At 45.0% G+C, this 22,136-nt stretch overlaps 1 protein-coding gene across 1 annotated transcript; it reads right to left on the bottom strand.

Annotated features, from left to right (window-relative positions):
• Positions 1-395: 395 nt before the first annotated feature.
• prune (prune exopolyphosphatase) lies at positions 396-21,457 on the bottom strand. The gene is made up of 9 exons (XM_080006033.1): positions 21,413-21,457; positions 13,413-13,517; positions 11,896-12,098; positions 11,263-11,451; positions 10,318-10,472; positions 3,870-3,964; positions 1,741-1,899; positions 1,573-1,663; positions 396-1,274 (listed from the first exon to the last, which is right to left on the bottom strand). The coding sequence occupies exons 1-9, from the start codon at positions 21,449-21,451 to the stop codon at positions 1,030-1,032; spliced, it is 1,281 nt and encodes a 426-aa protein (XP_079862159.1). The 5' UTR covers positions 21,452-21,457; the 3' UTR covers positions 396-1,029.
• Positions 21,458-22,136: the final 679 nt, after the last annotated feature.

The raw sequence follows: 22,136 nt of genomic DNA, 5'->3' as shown, positions 1-22,136 counted from the left end.
GGGGCGGGGCTAAACCTCACCTGGCAGCAGTGTGTGTAGGGGGCGGGGCTAAGCCTCCGATGGCCGTAGACTTTACTCCCAATGATGGAAAAATAAGGTTCAGGTGTAAAACACCAGTTGACCTTCGTCCTCCACCTTCGTCCTCCGCAGTGAGAGCTCATCCCTGAATGTCTGTTATGATGGAAGCTGATCCTCATGGTCAAAGGTCGTGGACCCTCCAGGCCTTCAGGTGTGCAGCATTGCATCATGGGAAGGTGGTTTGTCTGCTCATTCAACTTTTAAAGTTGACTTTGTTTGAATTTTGGGGTTTTCTTCGGGGCTTCAACCCTGGAATGCACATGACGTGATAAAAACAGGCCCTGACTCAAATGAGTTTTTATTCCTTAATCTCTACATATTATTCACTTCATGAATATTGAATTCATGAAGAAACAGTTAAGTCAGGTCACATTAACGCATCATCTGAATTCCAGGTTAAAACATCTAGAAGCTTTAAAATATCAAAATAATTTTACTCACACTAATAACAGCATCCATCTATTTTCATAAACATCCAAAATGTCCACCTCGAAAAAACACTTTGTTTGGGTTTCAAAGTGACGTTAAACAAAACCGTATAATGTTTCAGATGATTTCTTTTTAATATTGTGCGTCGGGATGTTATGATTTATTCAATGACAATAAAACATTATAAATGACATCAGTTTGAACGACGTCCAGCCCATTTGAATTGAGAAACCTCACAGGAAGTGACTCCAGTGTTTGGATTTAGAAGCTGAGCAAGGATCCAGAATATCAAACCGGATCAAACCGCTGGTATTAACATCTTCATCTTGGCTCCAGTCAGAGGAGCAATATTTAGAGATAAACTATTAAACGACAGTATTGTTCTTCAGGATGTCAGAGTTTTACCACCCGGTCCAAAACTCAAGGCCTCCAGGCCCCCAAAACTCAAGGCCTCCAGCTCTCGAAACCTCAAGGCCTCCAGAAGCCCAGGCTTCCAGGCCAGCCAGGAGTTTCCCAGAAGCCTCAGTGGCCCTCAGTGGCCCTCAGTGGCTCCTGGTCAGCCATCTTGCTAAAGGTCTCCTCCAGGGCCTGGGCGCTGATGCGGGGCAGGCCTCCGTCCAGCGGGCATCCCTCCACCAGGCTGTTCATGGGCGTTGGAGGAAGAGGAGCCTCCTCCTCCTCCTCCCCCTCGCCCGGCTCCCCTCCTCGCTCCCGCAGGAAGTCCTTCACCAGAGGAAGCAGCTTCTTACGGGAAACCAGCGTGTTGCCTTGGAAACAAGAGCTATGTTACATTTCACACAGCGCAGGCATCCCAGCATGCACTCCACTGACAATTACAATGTTTTTGTCAATACTTTCACCCGCTGCCAACTTCCTGTTCTTAGCCTCAACGTTGAGGCTCCCAGCGAGCAGAGCACCACCCAGATGCAGTACAGCAGATGTTGCTCTACACCAGCGCTCCGGGTACTTCACAGTTACAAGAGTTGCCATAATGCACCTCTCTATATAACCCGTGATGCTAGTAGTAGAAGTGGTTGTAGTAGTAGTAGTACTGCAGTAGAATACCTTGCAGGTAGGCCTTGATGTGAGAATGGGGGCTGCTGATTGGGCGTAGACTGAGGGCTGGGTTACAGGCCTGCTCTAGAGCCTGACTCACCTGGAGAGAGAGACAGGGGTCAGGTTCCAGTATGTACTCCCAAGGTACTACGGTAGTACCGATGTGATAGCACTGACCTCCTCCCTGTAGAGGGCGTTGGCGCTGTAGACGGCCAGCTGCCTGAACGGCTGCTTGTTGTCCCTGAAGGAGATGCTCATGGCCAGCAGCAGGTGGCAGCCATGTTTCTGGCAGAAACGGCAGAGCTCCTGCTCCAGCTCCGCCCTCTGCAGGAACTCCTAGGAACAACAGAGTGCTGTGACAGGAAGTGGACAAGGGCAAACAGGAAGTAGATACAGCGTTCTGAAAAATCACCAAGTGAATATAAAAAGAAGCGATGAAGGGCTGGATAAGAACAGCTGCTCCCTTGTTACCTCACGTCTGTTTAGAAATTCCACCGATTCAGATATTGATCTCACTTCATGACAAAATGTTGGGGAAAAAAACGATTGAAAATTTGGCAAACGGCCCCGTCAGCCATGGCAAACGGCCCCGTCACCCGTGGCAACCGACAGCTGATCCATGGTTGGAAACTGGACAACAACTTCCAAAAGTCAATGTCCAGCTGAGTCCTGAGAGACGAGGGAGACACAGCCACACAGCTCAATGACATCACAAAAAAACACCAGAACCATACATGAAGCCACTCCACCCGGTGAAGACCTTCATCACGACTCCACCCGGCTCCACCCGGTGAAGACATCCATCATGACTCCACCCGGTGAAGACCTCCATCATGACTCCACCCGGTGAAGACCTCCATCACGACTCCACCCGGTGAGGATCTCCATCACGACTTCACCCGGTGAAGACCTCCATCATGACTTCACCCAGTGAGGACCTCCATCACAACTCCACCCAGTGAGGACCTCCATCACTACGAGAACTGAACCATTGTGTAAACTAATCTAATTGCAATTTAGTATGCAAACTGTTAAAGTTCCTTGTCTACCGTAATATTAGTATTTATTATAAATACTAGGCTTGGGCCGATACTGGATAATATGAATATCTCTATTTCCCCCATATGTATATTTTCACAGTCTGGAACATGGCCCCGTGCGTCCGTGGTGATTAAGTTGCAACTCGGACGGTAGCCATGATGCGCATGCTAGCGGCAGGTTTTTTCTCGATCTGCGGCAAAACAGCGTCATATCAAAAAGCAGTTTTATTTAAAATGTAGTTTATTGTATTTGACGTCTCCTTATGGAACGAGTGCGTCTGGAATGGTGTGATAGGACAGCATGCGTCACAGGGACACTTTCTACGTCACTCTCTCCCCAATCAGCCCCTCTCCATGCGTTATGCATAGAAAATAAACCCAAGGAGTCTACGGGCGGTGAAGCAGTTAAAACATGTTTTCACGGCTTGTACTTGGAGGAGCAGGGATCAGTGATGGGCTCACGGAGACGTTCACACATTTGTTATGATTCCTCATGGAAATGTGATCTCTGTGCATTTTGTAAGCTTCCACCTGTCAAGCTTCCACCTGTCACCTCTTATGGTGACGCACACCGACTGACTGGTTTCCGCACGTTACGTCAACAGCCACGTCAAGCTTGCAATCTGGCATTGAAGGTTCACCGTCCCTCCAAACAAAACCATTACAAAGTGTTTTTATCGTAGATGTATTTATAGTAACGGCATGAAACCAAAAACAAATGTGTGCACCACCATGCATAATAACAATACTTTCATCACTGCCCCCACCCCCCATCAACACTGACCATAATAATGTGTATGGGGAAATTTGGATATCACCCAAGCCCCCTAAACACATCAATGAATCATTCTGTAGTACCAGCAACACAACGTTGGATACAGTCAAAATATAAAGGCTCCATCCTGTGGGCCACGCCCACGTTCTGATGACATCAGACGCATTGATATGAACATCATCCTTATTCAACCACTGAATTGTACAATTAAAAACCTTCAGTCACAAGAGAATATTGACTTATTGATTTAACCTCAAGCCTTGTAATTGTTAAAAGAAATGTGTTTTTTGCAGCATGCAGGACACAGGACTGACTCCGTGACATTAACATGTCTTATGTATTATCTCATACGTTTCAACAGGCTCGGACTAGTATCGATGATGACTCTGCTCCTGATGATGGATACAGCACCAGGACCTGATGAGGGCGTCCAGAAGAACCTCATCGGCCCAAGATGAGCCTGATATTGAAACCCAGCCTCAGCTCCTCACCTCCAGTGTGACGTAGATAACGGACACAGCCAGGTTCAGTTCTCCACCCGTCACCACCTTCATGTCCTTCAGCAGCATCTGCTCTGAGGTCAGTCCTGACAACAACACACTGGATCACACACTATGAGATCACCAAATACATTAACGCACATACACTACTCACAAAAAGTTTGGGATATTTTTCTTTCGGGTGAAATTTATGGAAAATGTAAAAAGTTGACGCTCCAGTGATATATGATGAAAGTAGAGCATTTAAGTAGAAGATACAATGGTGATTTCCTCATCTCAAACTATGTATTGAAACAAAAGCCAACAACAGTGGTGGGTTTACCACAACAACAAATGTCAACGTCTCAATAACTTGTCATGTGCCCTTGAGCATCAGTTACAGCTTGACAAGGACGTCTCAAGCTGTTCACAAGTCAACTTATTGTCTGCTGAGGCCTGGCCCCCCACTCTTCTTGAAGGGGGCCCTCAGGTCATTGAGGTTGTGGGGTACAGAGTTAGGAGCCTCTACACGGCCACTCAGCTGATCCCATAGGTTTTCTATGGGATTCAGGTCCGGAGAAAGTGCAGGCCACTCCATTTGAGGTGCCCCAGTCTCCAGCAGCCGGTGGTGGTGTTGTCAGGTACCCTTGCAGGTGGTCTAGCACGCAGACCACGCTGATGTAAACGGTTTTGAATGGTCTGACGTGACACTTGGTGCCTCTCACCTCCCTTAAATGTGCCTGGAGTTGAGTGGCATCATCATGCGGTTGCGCAGGGCACTGTTCACAATGAATCAGAATCAGAATCAGAAATACTTTAATAATCCCAGGGTGAAATTACTTTTGTCACAGCTCCAAATTTACATACAACATATAATAATTACTAAGAAACATATTTATATATAAATATATATATGCGCATATCTATATGTTATAAACATATCTATATAGAGTGTAAAATGTACAGTTTAAAATTTGCGAAAAGAAGAAGGTGCAGAAGTGGAAGTCCGTGTTTTGAGGTCAGATTACAGAGAGGGGGTGTCTGACTCTCTGAGGGAGGCGTTGTAGAGATTGATGACCACAGGCAGGAATGATTTCCTGTGGCGCACTGTGGTGCATCTGGGTAAGAGGAGTCTTCTGCTGAAGGTGCTCCTCTGCTGGGCCAGTGTGTCGTAGAGAGGGTGTGAGACATTGTCCAAGATGGACTGAAGCCTGGACAGCATCCTCCTCTCAGCCACAGTCGTCAGGTTGTCCAGCTCCTCTCCTACTACATCACCGGCCCTCCTGATTAGTTTGTTTAGTCTGTTGTTGTCTGCGAGCCTCAGCCCACTGCCCCAGCATGTGACAGCCAAGAAGATCGTACTGGCCACAACAGACTCATAGAAAATCCTCAGCATCGTCCGGCAGATGTTAAAGGACCTCAGCCTCAGGACGGATGGTGTTGAAAGCACTGGAGAAATCAAAGAACATGACTCTCACAGTACTCGCCGGCTTGTCCAGATGAGTGTAGACTCTGTTCAGCAGGTAGATGATGCTGTACTCAATTATCAGGCGGGGCTGGTAGGCGAACTGTAGTGGATCAGTGAAAGGCCTGACCATAGGCCTTAGCTGCTCCAGTACAAGCCTCTCGAAGGTCTTCATGATGTGGGACGTCAGAGCCACCGGTCTGTAGTCCTGAGGGCCGCTGGGACGCGGCGTCTTCGGCACAGGAACGAGGCAGGACGTCTTCAACAGCACAGGGACCCTCTGGAGGTGCAGGCTCAGGCTGAAGACTTGGCTGAGTACTCCACACAACTGGGGGGCACAGGCTTTAAGCACCCTGGGAAAAACACCGTCGGGGCCTGCAGCTTTGCCGGAGTGGAGTCTCGTCAGCTGTCTTCTCACCAGGTCAGGCATGAAGGACATTGTAGAGGTGACAGTTGGGGGAGGGGTGGGGTCCTCAGGTTGTGAAGGACATGATGTAGAGCAGGGGGGAGGGGTGGAGTAGGTGGGTGCGAATTGAGGCGGTGAGGAGCAGACAAGGGGTCTGTAAGGAGGAGGAGTAGGGGGAGATAAAGTGGCAGTACTTATTGAGCAGCCAACAGCAGAGACTTGTGGGCGATGGGCCGCAGTATCAAACCTATTGAAAAACAGGTTCAGTTCATTTGGCCGGTCCACACGGCCCTCCAACCCCATACCACCAGTCTTCTGGACCCCAGTGATGGTTCTCATGCCACTCCACACATCCCTCATGTTGTTTTGCTGGAGTTTTTTTCTCCAGCTTCCTCCTATAACTGTCTTTTGCCTCCTTGATTGTAAGTTTGAGTACCCCCTGCACTCTCCTCACCTCATCACGGTTGCCATCTCTGAACGATCTCTTCTTTTCATTCAGGATGGCCTTAATGTCCTTAGTGATCCATGGTTTATTGTTGGCGTAACAGGTGACAGTCCGAGTTGATATAGTCCGTGATGCACTCCGTGAGCCCATCAATGTCCTCCCCGTGGGGCTCACAGAGTGCAGGCCAGTCAGTCACTTCAAAGCAGTCCTGCAGTGCCTCATAAGCCTCCTCCGACCACCTCCTCACAGTCCTTGTGGTCGTAGGCTTCCTCTTCACCAGAGGCACATAGCAGGGTTTGAGGTGAACCAGGTTGTCATCTGACCTGCCCAGGAGATGTATGCCTTTCCGCTTACCACTCTCGATACAATCCCGGTCCACCCGGAGGGTGTGGAAGCCATCAGCAGAGACGTTGTGGTCCGTAATGTCGCTGTGCAGCCATGTCTCAGTGAAACACATCAGACTGCACTCCCGGTACTCTGCGTCGCTCCGCGTTAGCGCCCTTAGCTCGTCCATTTTGTTGCTAAGAGACCGTACCTTTCCCATAACAACAGAGGGGAGACACGGCTTAAATCTTCTCCTCTCCATAAGCCCGTCCCGTCTCGACCCTCCACTCATCCCCCGACGTTGCTTCCCTCCTCTGCATCCCCGGTGTGTTTTCTTCCAGAGTTCAGATGGTATATCAGCTGGTCTGGCCACCATGCCGGCCGGCATTAGCGCGATCAGCTGTTCTCTGGAGTAAACAAAGGCAGTGTGTCCCGGTGGAAGCGGCATAATAAAAACACGAAAAAAAACAAAAACACGAAAACTCTCAAAAAAAAACTTTGTTAGAGAGAGCAGGACTTCACAGAGTTAGAGTGGAAAAAAACAAGAACGAACAAAAGAGAATAAAAGTTAAGAAATTTAAGAAGCAGACAGAAGCAGAGGAGCAACGTAACAGGCAGCATGCAGCTTTCGCGCACGCGCACTGAAGCGCTCATCAGTGTGGGATGTGGCCAAAGGACGTCCACTTCTATGTCTTTCTGTGACTCTTCCAGTCTCTGTATCTCTGTTGCAACCTGCTGATGACACTCTGTGACACTCTAAGCTCAGTGGCCACTTCCCTCTGACAACATCCTGTTTGAAGCCTCGCCAGGCGAGGTGCTGTTGATCAGTTGTTGGTGTGGTCTTGGTCTCATGATGTTAACATGTGAACATGATGAAGAGGACTTTAAATACCAACTCTAATTGAAACAGGAAATGTATTGGTGGATTCATGGAACCAGGTGGATTCATGGATCAAACACCTGTTGTGAATTTTGCCGTTCAGCTCCTTGTTAGAGAACAGCAAGTTGTGCAAAAAGTACTGAAACATTGAACAGTTGGACATGTGCATTCAAAGGTTTAGAGAAGGTCAAATGAAGTTCACCTGGAAAGGTTATAGTGCATTTTAGCTTCATCCTGAAATTTCACCCGAAAGCCCAATAACCCTAACTTTTTGTGAGTAGTGTATCTGTATATACATAATTGCCTATCCCATATACATAGTAAGTCTATTCCCTTCATCTATTCCATTTTATTTTATTTATTTTTATTTTATTCTATATATTTTTAATTTATTCTATTAGTATTCCACTTACTGTATTACCTTTTAAGAATCAGTTAGTTGGTCTAGTAGAAAGAAATTTTCCTAGGACATGTTATCACCGGGTGCGTTGCATTACATTTCACTGCATACAGTGGGGCAAAAAAGTATTTAGTCAGCCACCAATTGTGCAAGTTCTCCCACTTAAAAAGATGAGAGGCCTGTTATTTTCATCATAGGTTCACCTCAACTATGAGAGACAAAATGAGAAAAAAAATCCAGAAAATCACATTGTCTGATTTTTAAAGAATTTATTTGCAAATAATGGTGGAAAATAAGTATTTGGTCAATAACAAAAGTTCATCTCAATACTTTGTTATTTACCCTTTGTTTGCAATGACAGAGGTCAAACGTTTTCTGAAAGTCTTCACAAGGTTTTCACACACTGTTGCTGGTATTTTGGCCCATTCCTCCATGCAGATCTCCTCTAGAGCAGTGATGTTTGGGGCTGTCGCTGGGCAACACAGACTTTCAACTCCCTCCAAAGATTTTCTATGGGGTTGAGATCTGGAGACTGGCAAGGCCACTCCAGGACCTTGAAATGCTTCTTACGAAGCCACTCCTTCGTTGCCCGGGCGGTGTGTTTGGGATCATTGTCATGCTGAAAGACCCAGCCACGTTTCATCTTCAATGCCCTTGCTGATGGAAGGAGGTTTTCACTCGAAATCTCACGATACATGGCCCCATTCATTCTTTCCTTTACACGGATCAGTCGTCCTGGTCCCTTTGCAGAAAAACAGCCCCAAAGCATGATGTTTCCACCCCCATGCTTCACAGTAGGTATGGTGTTCTTTGGATGCAACTCAGCTTTCTTTCTCCTCCAAACACGACAAGTTGAGTTTTTACCAAAATTTTTTATTTTGGTTTCATCTGACCATATGACATTCTCCCAATCCTCTTCTGGATCATCCAAATGCTCTCTAGCAAACTTCAGACGGGCCTGGACATGTACTGGCTTAAGCAGGGGGACACGTCTGGCACTGCAGGATTTGAGTCCCTGGCGGCGTAGTGTGTTACTGATGGTAGCCTTTGTTACTTTGGTCCCAGCTCTCTGCAGGTCATTCACTAGGTCCCCCCGTGTGGTTCTGGGATGTTTGCTCACCGTTCTTGTGATCATTTTGACCCCACGGGGTGAGATCTTGCGTGGAGCCCCAGATCGAGGGAGATTATCAGTGGTCTTGTATGTCTTCCATTTTCTAATAATTGCTCCCACAGTTGATTTCTTCACAACAAGCTGCTTACCTATTGCAGATTCAGTCTTCCCAGCCTGGTGCAGGTCTACAATTTTGTTTCTGGTGTCCTTTGACAGCTCTTTGGTCTTGGCCATAGTGGAGTTTGTAGTGTGACTGTTTGAGGTTGTGGACAGGTGTCTTTTATACTGATAACGAGTTCAAACAGGTGCCATTAATACAGGTAACGAGTGGAGGACAGAGGAGCCTCTTAAAGAAAAAGTTACAGGTCTGTGAAAGCCAGAAATCGTGCTTGTTTGTAGGTGACCAAATACTTAGGACCAAATACTTAATACAGAGGAATTTACCAATTAATTCATTAAAAATCCTACAATGTGATTTCCTGGATTATTTCCCCCCATTCTGTCTCTCATAGTCAAAGTGAACCTATGATGAAAATTACAGGCCTCTCTCATCTTTTTAAGTGGGAGAACTTGCACAATTGGTGGCTGACTAAATACTTTTTTCCCCACTGTATATGTATGAAAGTATGTATATGTATGAAAGTATGTATATGTATGTGACGAATAAACCTCTTTAATCTTGAATCTTGAATACCATCAGCAGCTTCCTTGCTTAGCTCCAACAGACTGTCCAACTCCCGGAATACTGTCCTTTCAGACTGTCCTACTCCCGGAATACTGTCCTTTCAGACTGTCCTACATTTGGAATACTGTCCTTCCAGACTGTCCTACTCCCGTAATACTGTCCTTCCAGACTGTCCTACATTTGGAATACTGTCCTTTCAGACTGTCCTACTCCCGGAATACTGTCCTTCCAGACTGTCCTACTCCCGTAATACTGTCCTTCCAGACTGTCCTACATTTGGAATACTGTCCTTTCAGATTGTCCTACATTTGGAATACTGTCCTTCCGGACTGTCCTACATTTGGAATACTGTCCTTCGGGACTGTCCTACATTTGGAATACTGTCCTTCGGGACTGTCCTACTCCCAGAATACTGTCCTTCCAGACTGTCCTACATTTGGAATACTGTCCTTTCAGACCGTCCTACTCCCGGAATACTGTCCTTTCAGACTGTCCTACATTTGGAATACTGTCCTTCCAGACTGTCCTACTCCCTGAATACTGTCCTACATTTGGAATAGTCCTTCCAGACTGTCCTACTCCCGGAATACTGTCCTTCCAGAGTGTCCTACATTTGGAATACTGTCCTTCCAGACTGTCCTACATTTGGAATACTGTCCTTCCAGACTGTCCTACATTTGGAATACTGTCCTTCCAGACTATCCTACACCTGGAATATGCTACTTGAGGATGGCTGGCTTGTACCTGACACGTCGAACTTGGCGTTCTGCAGGGACTGAAACAAAGCTCCTCTTGGTGGCAGAGCGGGGAACTGCATCTCCAGCTGAGCGGCGTATTGGCTGTCCTTAGGGGTCACCTTCCCTGCTTCAGGAGCCATGTTCACACAGTCCAGCACCACACTGGCTACACACACACACACACACTTTTAACTGTAGTTTTTTAAATTAGATTCAGAATTAAGTTTTCATCCTGAATCTGTTTACTCCATATTTCTGTCTGTGTTACTGTTTTAACACTTATATGCAGCAGACAGACAGACACACAACACACAGACAGACAGACAGACAGACAGACAGACAACCCTAACTGGCCTGTCTGGTTCTACAGTGGAGCAGGTTTCCTCTCTGGTGAACAGAGTTCAGGCTGTTTCTTTGAATCTCATTTCAAATTTCATCATCAGGGGATTTAATTTGAAAAATATGCTTTTAATTTTCTAATAACATTATCTTAGTTTTTATTCATTATTATTTATTTATTTATATTGTTAACCTTTTAAATATAGGTGTACTTTTTCCAAGATTGTACTTCATTTATGTGTTTAATTTTACGATAAAACACATTTCTTTACATTTTTACATTTGTAAAACTTGATTTGAAAGATATAATAATGCCTGTTACTATTTTATAGGAGACTTTTTAATTGCAGCAAATTAGCAGTTTTAATGTCAAGTTTTTAGTCAATCAGACTAAATGAAGTTACTTTGTAATATTATAGTATAGTTTTAGTGTAAATGTAGAATTCTTTCACAGTGTAATTTTACATTAAAGCTCGTTTTACAGTAACTTAGTTTTACAGAAACGTAGTTTTACAGCAACATATTATCATAGCATCGTTTACATTAACAATGTAGTTTTACAGTAACAGCTCTGTAATGTTGTTAGTAGTTCTCAGTAAAATGTACAGTGAACTTGCCATAGAGCAGCAGTGCGAGCTGTGGATCCAGAACTTCCGGGGCTTTCTGGATGATGCGCTCCGTGACCAAGGTAGCGCAGGAACCCACCGTCTCCATGGTTACAGGGCAGGAAGTGGAGGGCTTCCTTTCCAGCATGTGGTGATCGATGACCTCCACAACTGCCCCCTCCAGGTCACTGTCTGAACTGCAAGGATAGGAAGGTATGGTTGTCACTGTAGCAGCTTCACCTACCACATGCCACCGGAGTGGCTGTTCAGGGCCCTCCGGCCGGAGACAGGTGATGGGGTTGAGAAAACACAAGTTTATTGTGGAGAGGCGGCTTGATAGAACAAGCCCCGGAGGAGATGGACAGCATGTCATGACTTTGGCTCCTCTCCTGAGTGTGTGTGGGGGTGGGGTTTTTACCTGTTGCTCGTGAGACCAACCAACAAGCCACAGGTGTACAGCCACACTGATCCTGGGCCTCAATTACCTAAACCCAGGACAGGTGTGGCTGCTCAAACCACACCATCCCCACACCACAGTCAGTTATTGGTTTAAATGTTACCAGTCTGGTTGAATGGTCTCTGTGATGGACCTCAGTGTGATGAGGGACCTCGGTGTGATGCAGGTTGGCAGGTGAGCTCACCTGGGCAGGACGTTGTGGTCCACCAGGGTGAGGGCCAGGCGCCCGGAGCTCTGCAGGCTCCTGAGGTTCAGCTGGTCTCTGAATAGCAGCAGGTCCTGGGACAGTCCACTCTGACGCAGCAGGAAGATGTTATCTGACCGCAAAATAAACTGGGCCCGCGGGATGTTCAGCACTGGCAGGGGGGTCATCTCACTGTGGCCCGTCTGGAGGGACAAACCACAACACACAGGATGTTAAATCCCTAATGCTGAGAACAGGGTCCAGTGCAGTCCAGACAAATAAACAAACATAGTAGATAGACCACAGTATTCCATGTATACACAGTGAGAATCCTACTACTAAGTACCATACAGGCCTCCCAGTGACTAACTACAACCACCAGTACTATACAGACCTCCCAGTGACTAACTACAACCACCAGTACTATACAGACCTCCCAGTGACTAACTACAACCACCAGTACAGACCTCCACCACCAAACAGACCTACCAGTGACTGACTACCACCACCAGTACCATACAGACCTCCCAGTGACTAACTACCACCACCAGTACCCTATAGGCCTCCCAGTGACAGACTTCCACCACCAGTACAGTACAGGCCCCCCAGTGACTAACTACCACCACCAGTACAGTACAGTACAGTACAGTACAGTACAGGCCTCCCAGTGACTACCATCACCAGTACCATACAGGCCTCCCAGTGACTAACTACCACCACCAGTACCATACAGACCTCCCAGTGACTAACTACCACCACCAGTACCATACAGACCTCCCAGTGACTAACTACAACCACCAGTACCATACAGACCTCCCAGTGACTAACCACAACCACCAGTACAGACCTCCAACACCAAACAGACCTCCCAGTGACTGACTACCACCACCAGTACCATACAGACCTCCCAGTGACTAACTACCACCACCAGTACCCTACAGGCCTCCCAGTGACAGACTTCCACCACCAGTACAGTACAGGCCCCCCAGTGACAGACTTCCACCACCAGTACAGTACAGGCCTCCCAGTGACTAACTACCACCACCAGTACAGTACAGTACAGGCCTCCCAGTGACTACCATCACGAGTACCATACAGGCCTCCCAGTGACTAACTGCCACCACCAGAACCATACAGGCCTCCCAGTGACCAACTACCACCACCAGCACAGTAAAGACCTCCCAGTGACTAAGACCACCAGTACGGGTGGTTACTAAAGTTAGGACATGTGGCAGCTCAGGAGGTAGAGCCGGTAGGCTAGTAATCTAAAGGTTGCTGGTTTGATCCCAGGCTCCTCCTGCTAGCATGCTGTAGTGTCCTTGAGCAAGACATTTAACCCCTAATTGCTCCTGATGGCTGCGTCCCTCGGTGTTTGAATAATCGTAAGTCGCTTTGGATAAAAGCGTCTGCTTAATGTAATGGATGGCGAGACATTGAATCTTCCTGTCACGATAACAGAAGAAAAAGTCCTATGCCCAACATTACACCACCCTCCTGGCGGCTCGTTGGCAGCTTACCTTGAACAGGAAGTAGGCGTAGGCCATGGCGCACACCATGGAGTCAACATCGCATGCCTCATTCCCCAGGACCACGTGGAACCCCGGACCCTGGTCTATGTTTGTCTGTGGAGGAAAGAGCAGGATAGAGCAGCTGTTTAGATAAGGAAGGCAGAGAATATGCTATAAAGTCTAATCTTCTAGATTTATCTTTAAAATATTTAAAGTATCTCCAAGTTAAAAGGTTATCAGGAGTTTAAACCAGGTGGCGGCTAGCTGTTGGATCGAGGCTCAATTTAAGTATAAACCCTATTAATAAAATCTTCTTATTATCTTATACCTCCCAATGCAGAATCACATTATCACAGAAAGTTTGCTAATATCAGAGTAATATAAAATATAATAATACAAAATATAATCAGACTGTATGAAATGCAGAGATGCAGCTGTTTCACTCATTCCACCATTTTTAGCTCCAAAGCATCTTGAAAACACATTAAAAATTGCATGGTTCATATTAAAAGCCACCATTTAATTTGTCCTTCCTATGCTCAGTACTGACCAGAACTGGAACTAGGACTGGATGTCGGACTAGCACTAGGACTAGAAATGGATTTAGAACTGGATCTAGGATTTAGACCTATGACGAGAACTTGAGCTATGACTAGGCCTGGAACCAGAACTATGACTATAACTAGGGCTGGAGCTAGGACTAGAACTTGAATTAGGACCAGAACTCGGGCTGGACCGAGGACTTAAACTACAATCAGGACTATAGCCGCTTTCCGCCACTCAACTTGACTCTACTTGCCTTTTTTGGTTTTCAATCGGGCAAAAGTTGTGGATAGTACATGGTACCTGGAACTTATTTTGGTATTACCTCCATCGAGGTTCCAAGCGAGCTGAGGCGATACCAAAAGGTGACGTGAAAATACTGCAGACTACTGATTGGTCAGAGGGAATAATCATTTCCAGAATCATCATTGTGTCATCATTGCAGGACACGGGACACCCTGCTCTGAAGTAGGATTTTTTCTCACCTTGCTGTCTTCAGCCTCTTCCGAAACTTAATTTGTCTCCTTGCTGTGACAAACAGCCACACATTAAGAATCAACAACACCATCCCTTCCATATTCTCCGTTGTTCCTGTGTGTGTGTCGTGTTGAAGATGCACATGGCAGTTTCATGCGGCGTCACTATGATGACCAGCTGCATTGAGGGGGTACTATCTGCAGTGAAAAACAAAGTACCTGGTACCAAAAGCAAGTCGATTTGAGTACAGTTAATCTGGTACCATGTAATGGAAAAACAACATATGACTCAGAGTACAACTGGAACTAGAACTGGAAGAAGGACTAGAAGTGGAACTAGGACTGAAACTGAAACGAGAGCTGGACTCAGCTACAACTGGATCTAGAATTGAAACTAGGACTGGAATTAGAACTGGAAGAAGGACTAGAACTAGGACTGGAACTAGAGCTGGACTCAGCTACAACTGGAACAAGAACTAGGACTGGAAGTAGGCATGGAAGGACTAGAACTAGGGCTGGGTCTAGAAGTGGAACTATGACTGAAACTGGAACTAGAGCTGGACACAACTACAACTGGATCTAGAATTGGAACTAGGACTACAACTGAATGTACGATGAGAATCGGAGCTAGGACTGAAACTGGAACTAGACTCAGCTACAACTGGAACTAGAACTAGGACTGGAAGTAGGCCTTAAAGGACTAGAACTAGGACTGGGTCTAGAAGTGGAACTATGACTGAAATTGGAACTAGAGCTAGACTCAGCTACAGCTGGATCTAGAATTGGAACTGGGACTACAATTGAAACTACGGCTAGTTTTGGAGCTAGGACTGAAACTGGAACTAGAGCTGTTTCAGCTACAACTGGAACTAGGACTGGAAGTAGCACTGTAAGAAGGACTAGAACTAGGACTGGGTCTAGAAGTGGAACTAGGACTGAGTACTAGACTGGACTGGGGAGGTGACGGGAACATACTGTGATCTGGTGACGAGAGCATACTGTAAACTTGCGGTACGAGAGCATGCTGTGATCTCACGAGAATATGGAAGTGAGTACAGATCGAACATGGCGGTGCCCTGTTGCACGGACTAAAACACAGACAATCTGCTCCAACTCAGACAAATAACAAAGCAAATTGCAAAAAAAAAATATATATATATATATATATATATATATATATATATTTACAAAAATAAATAAATACTTATTTCAGCTCGTTCAACTTGTTTCAGCTCACTGTGCAAGAGCTGAAAGGAACCACGCTGGGCATGAATGATCAATTCCCCGCGGGAGATCAACGACCGACCGAAGGTGCTGTATCCTGTCCTGAAGGAGAACCGACAGAAGGGTAAACGCCTTTCGCAGTTGTTGATAAACTATATATAGACGGTCTGTTATTCTGAGACTCCTCCACCACACTCCTGTTATTCTGATAATTATGTATGTATTTTGGTAATTCTGGTAATTATATACTGCGATATATAGAAATCAGCTGCTCACTCTCATCATCTCACCTTCCTAATCCTCCCTTCCGACTTCTCTCATCATCTCACCTCCCTAATCCCTCCCTTCTCTGGGAGGTAAGTACTGGAGGTAAGTTAAGGTAAGGGACCGCATGTATATGTATGTGACAAATTATCCCTTGAACTTGAACTTCTCCCATCACTCTCACTTTATTCAGTCTCTTGCTATATGTAGGTCTAACTCTGCAATGTCCTATGTTTATCTTTGTCTATTTGTCATTTGTTTGTGTAGATATGTATCCCTACAAACTTCCTGCAATGCTTGTACAGTAAAAAGGAATGTAAAGGAGGAAAACTCAAGACTTACCTATGGGAAAACATGGGCACGGTAGTATAGCTATTGGCTTGGATGCGCTGTGCTGCTCCATGGCAAAACTACAAATCCACATCCATCAGCCCCTACCTAACCTCAATGACACCCATTAAGTTTGTTAGTTGGAGTGTGAAGGGCTTGGGCTCTTCTGGGCCTGCTAAACGTAGCAAAATCCTAAGGATGAACCCCAGCTTCTGTCTACTGCAAGAAACTCACCTCATTGCATCTGAGCACCTTAAACTCAAAGCTAAATAGGTTATTCAGATGTTTTCTGCATCATACAACAAGTATCCCATATCGGAATAAAACCACAATATCAGACACAGAAGGAAGAAGAAAGAAGAAGAAACAGTCTTTATTCGTCACGCAACACACCACACTACAACACATGCTTGCACACACACACACACACACACACACGCTTTGATGGTGGCCGGTGAAATGGATCCTCTGCATTGAACCATCCTGGCTTGTCCTTCCTCCGGGGGCACAGCCAGGAGCAGTGGGCAGCGTACGTGGACGCGCCCGGGGACCAGGTGATAAGTGTCCATCGCTGGTCAGACCATGATGGGTGCATGTTTTTGGTGGGGTTCCTTACTGACGTGAGGTGGAGGAAACCCCATGTGAGCACGGGGAGAACATGCAAACTCCACACAGAAAGGCTCCTATTTGGGAGAGCGGGTCATCTTGTAAGTAGAAGGTTGCTGGTTCGATCCCAGGCTCCTCCCGGTAGCATGCTGTTGTGTCCTTGACCAAGACACATAACCCCCTAACTGCTCCCCGGGCGCCTCTACATGGCAGCCCACTGTTCCTAGATACGTAAGATACTAGGATGGGTAAATGCAGAGAAATTGCGAATTTTCCCGTTGTGGGAATGATAAGGGTTTATAAATAAATAAAATAAATAAATAGATATTTATGGCCCCAATGAGGACGACCCAAATTTCTTTCACAATATATTTTTAAAACCCTTAGAATTCTCTGACTCAATTATTATATTGGGAGGAGACTTCAACACAGTACTGGATCGAAGTTTAGACCGTTCTCAAACCACAAATCCTGGCATTCATCGGACACTATAAAACAATATATGAGTGATCTTACTTTTGGCGATTGTAAGCATCAAATAATCCACATACCGTAATAAGAATAAACATATTATTCACCACCCCACCAAAGCTTCTCTAGAATCCACCATTTCATGACAAGTAACTCTGTAATGTCCAAAATCACTACTCCTGAAATCCACGCTATTGTAATTTCCGATCACAGGCCGATTAGTTTCAACCTCATAAGTGAAACCAACCAGAACCCTCCCGGCAGGTGGCGGTTTAACACCTCGCTTTTGACGGATAAAGAATTTAACCATTTCTTTTCCAGAGAATAGACTTCCTTCATTGAACTGAATGCCTCTCCAGAAATGTCACCATCCTTACTCTGGGAATTGGCTACGGTAGTTCTAAGAGGTAGTATTATTTCATTCTCCACTCACAAGAAAAAGAAAGGATGGCAAAATAAACTAGAACAAGGACTTAAGGAGTTGCACTCCCAAAAAGCCCACTCACCCACTCAGCAAGTCCGAAATGAGGACAATTACATTTCAACTTGATATAATCCATCAAAAGACACAATTGCTCATGCAACGAACAAAAGCGAATTATTTTGAATTCAATGACAAATCTGGTAAATTCCTTGCCAATCAATTGAAACACGATAGAGAAAAAACACTTATTACAGCCATCAAAGAGCCACAGGGTAGGGTAACATACACCCCCCAAGACATCAATAACATATTTAGAGACTTTTATAATAAGCTTTATTACTCGGATAATGAATCTAATATATCAAACATTCAAAGTTGAAGTTCAAAGTTCAAAGTGTTTTACTTGTCAAGGGTACAGTACAACACAGGGTCATTCGGTACAATGAAATTCTTGGGGCATGACAAGCAAAAACTGCGTCGTGGCATAAAAAGATAAAAAACAAGGCAAATATGAGGAGGAAATAATATTTTTTTTAAATAAAATAAGAGTCATATAAAAAAGTAAGAGTCAAGTTACAAATACGGGCAAGAGGTCCCAGTGTATGTACATCAAATGAAAATAAGAAAATAATCCTAAAACGGAAACTAAAATAACTGGAGCGTTGTAGCAGTTCCAACAGAAATAGGTCAGTGTACTGCACAAGACATGGATAGAAATATAAATATGTAAATATAAAGTGAAGCAGTGCTGCTGGATGTGTACATGTAGTTGTGGTGATGTACATTCAATTGACAGAGGTGACGACAGATGTTGCAGCTTGAGAAGCCTGATGACCTGAGGGTAAAAAGTGTTGGTGAGGCTGGTCGTCCGTGCCCGGATGCTCCGCTAACGTTTGGGGCATGTGGAGATCCCCCTGGTCTTGTTAGGGCTCTGCGGTTGGGTGGGTGCCCAGACGGTTCTGGGGACATCTGTGGTGCTTAGTGCTGTGGTCGTGGGGGGGGGGGTCCAGGGGTGGGGTCCGCGCGGTCGCTCCCCCTCCTGCTGCGCCCCTACGGCAATCCGGTTGCGCTTCGCTTATCCCTCCCAGTGCCAAAACTCATACTCAGTAACTACACCACACAATTGGCCTAGGGCTTGGCAGATGGGTGGGGTGCAAGCTATGTGGGTGGGGATGCAGTGGGCAGCTGCATTCTTGCCTGTCATGCTCCTGCCCCAACGTGCTTCTCGTCCATCCCAAATTTGAATCCCACTCATATTAGCTTAGAAGACAGACTGGCACACCAATCCTACTCCGGACAAGACTCCACCAGACCAGGGTCTGCGGCATTTGCCTGGTTGCTTCAGGTGTGCTGTGATCCAGCGAGGCTGCAGAGAGCGCCGTCGGGTGCCTTCTGGGGCCCCTGGGGGTCTGCTTGCTGTTGTGGGTGTGGGTTAGGGTTCAGGGGGCGGCTGTCAGCCTTTGCTCTGCGTCTCGTGCCTGCACTCGGGGGTTGGATCTATGTCTGCTCCCCTGGGGTGCGGGGTCTCCTCCTGCTCCCCGGGACTGGATCATGCTCCTCGGGGCCGGGCGTGGGGATTGCTCCGCGGCCCTCCGGCTTCTCTGGGGGCCCGGGGGTCTTCGGTGGCAGCAGGGCAGGGTGCTCGGGGCTTTCCTGCAGCCGTAGGGTGTCTACCGGGCTGCAGAGCTCGGGGGCTTCGGGGCCTTTCCCCTGCTTGGAGGCGCCACGACATAATACCTATACACCAGAACCAACTGGGATAAGTACTGTACACTCACTGGTACACACACACACACAGTTGTAGTTCCTTTTCCTGGATCTAATTCACTGTTTTTCAACACATGTTCGGTTCAATGTTTGTGTTTTTGTGTACATGTTGTTGTTTCTATGTTTATGTGTTTTCGTGTACATGTTGTTGTTTCTATGTTTGTGTTTTCGTGTACATGTTGTTTCTATGTTTATGTGTTTTCGTGTACATGTTGTTGTTTCTATGTTTGTGTTTTCGTGTACATGTTGTTGTTTCTATGTTTGTGTTTCCGTGTACATGTTGTTGTTTCTATGTTTATGTGTTTTCGTGTACATGTTGTTGTTTCTATGTTTATGTTTTCATGTACATGTTGTTGTTTCTATGTTTATGTGTTTTCATGTACATGTTGTTGTTTCTATGTTTATGTTTTCATGTACATGTTGTTGTTTCTATGTTTATGTGTTTTCGTGTACATGTTGTTGTTTCTATGTTTGTGTTTCCGTGTACATGTTGTTGTTTCTATGTTTATGTGTTTTCGTGTACATGTTGTTGTTTCTATGTTTATGTTTTCATGTACATGTTGTTGTTTCTATGTTTATGTGTTTTCGTGTACATGTTGTTGTTTCTATGTTTATGTGTTTTCGTGTACATGTTGTTGTTTCTATGTTTGTTTTCGTGTACATGTTGTTGTTTCTATGTTTATGTGTTTTCATGTACATGTTGTTGTTTCTATGTTTATGTGTTTTTGTGTACATGTTGTTGTTTCTATGTTTATGTGTTTTCATGTACATGTTGTTGTTTCTATGTTTATGTGTTTTCATGTACATGTTGTTGTTTTAATGTTTATGTTTTCATGTACATGTTGTTGTTTCTATGTTTATGTGTTTTTGTGTACATGTTGTTGTTTCTATGTTTATGTGTTTTTGTGTACATGTTGTTGTTTCTATGTTTATGTGTTTTTGTGTACATGTTGTTGTTTCTATGTTTATGTGTTTTTGTGTACATGTTGTTGTTTCTATGTTTATGTGTTTTTGTGTACATGTTGTTGTTTCTATGTTTATGTGTTTTTGTGTACATGTTGTTGTTTCTATGTTTATGTGTTTTCATGTACATGTTGTTGTTTCTATGTTTGTGTTTTCGTGTACATGTTGTTTCTATGTTTGTGTTTTTGTGTACATGTTGTTGTTTCTATGTTTATGTGTTTTCGTGTACATGTTGTTGTTTCTATGTTTATGTGTTTTTGTGTACATGTTGTTGTTTCTATGTTTATGTGTTTTCATGTACATGTTGTTGTTTCTATGTTTGTGTTTTCGTGTACATGTTGTTGTTTCTATGTTTATGTGTTTTCGTGTACATGTTGTTGTTTCTATGTTTGTGTTTTCGTGTACATGTTGTTTCTATGTTTATGTGTTTTTGTGTACATGTTGTTGTTTCTATGTTTATGTGTTTTCGTGTACATGTTGTTGTTTCTGTTTATTGGCGTCACCATGGTGATTCTCCCTCTTGTGGTAGTGATGATGATCAGTTGTTTAAACACCAAACCTGGTAAGATGCTTCTCCAAAGAGGGGGGTTGCTGCTGCTTCTGTGCTCTGCTCATTCTACAGCTCCTCACAGGACAGAGTTGTTGCAGCAGTTGTTGATGATTAAAGATGAATAAAGAGTTTCATTGCTGCTTGACAAGTTCAACTCCACTTGCAGCCAAAACAAACACCACCCAAAACCCTGCACCTGTCTGAACCCCAAACAAGCAGAGGGAGCATCGCACGCAGCGCGGGGCGACTCGGACTGGAACTAGAACGCGACGCGCACGTCGCCCACAAGCGGCGCAGCGCCGCGTTCAGCACAACGCTCCTCGACAGAGAACAGGTTGTTTGTGTCGGGGCGGTGAGCCCGGCCCGCTCGGAATGAATCATTGTAGTTTACCTGCAAAGCCTCCACGCAGCGGCTCAGAAACGCCTCCATGTTGGGTTGGTGACGTCAGAAAGCGGAGGCGACGCGTCAGTGAAACCAGTTGGAACTGGTCCGAGGGCTAACGGCTGACGGTCTGCCGCGCTGCATCCCGGGAAATAGAGTTTAATATGCTGTTTGGACGCAAAGTCAGAAGAAACGAGCAGCGAACTGAAAATGCTTTTAATAATAAATGTTAAATAACAATTGAAATGAAAAACATCAGAGGAAAGGCATTCATCTGTCCTTTATTGCTTTATAGTGTTTTAGTTATTCTAATACTATATGGAGATATGTTTAATCTGGATAACATGGCAGTATTTCAGTTCATAAAACAAAAATAAAATGTGTTTGATTCAGGCTCAGAATCATCTTCCAGGAAACGTTTCATTCACTAAATCAACATTTGAATCAACATTTGAATCAACATTTGAATCAACAGTTTAATCAACATTTGAATCAACATTTGAATCAACATTTGAATCAACATTTGAATCAACATTTGAATCAACAGTTTAATCAACATTTGAATCAACAGTTTAATCAACATTTGAATCAACATTTGAATCAACAGTTTAATCAACATTTGAATCAACAGTTTAATCAACATTTGAATCAACAGTTTAATCAACATTTGAATCAACAGTTTAATCAACATTTGAATCAACAGTTTAATTGTAAAAACTGCTACAGAGCTGAT

The sequence above is a fragment of the Zeus faber genome (genome assembly GCF_960531495.2).
Source record: "Zeus faber genome assembly, chromosome: 8".
Lineage (NCBI taxonomy): Eukaryota > Metazoa > Chordata > Actinopteri > Zeiformes > Zeidae > Zeus > Zeus faber.
This window is presented reverse-complemented; position numbering and strand designations above follow the sequence as displayed.

Coding starts and splice junctions, on each gene's coding strand:
- prune (XM_080006033.1), bottom strand. CDS start 21,451: ATGGAGGCGTTTCTGAGCCGCTGCGTGGAGGCTTTGCAG. Junction 13,518..21,412: donor GCTGCGTGGAGGCTTTGCAG/GTAAACTACAAT, acceptor TTTCCTCCACAG/ACAAACATAGACCAGGGTCC. Junction 11,452..11,895: donor GACCACAACGTCCTGCCCAG/GTGAGCTCACCT, acceptor CTATCCTTGCAG/TTCAGACAGTGACCTGGAGG.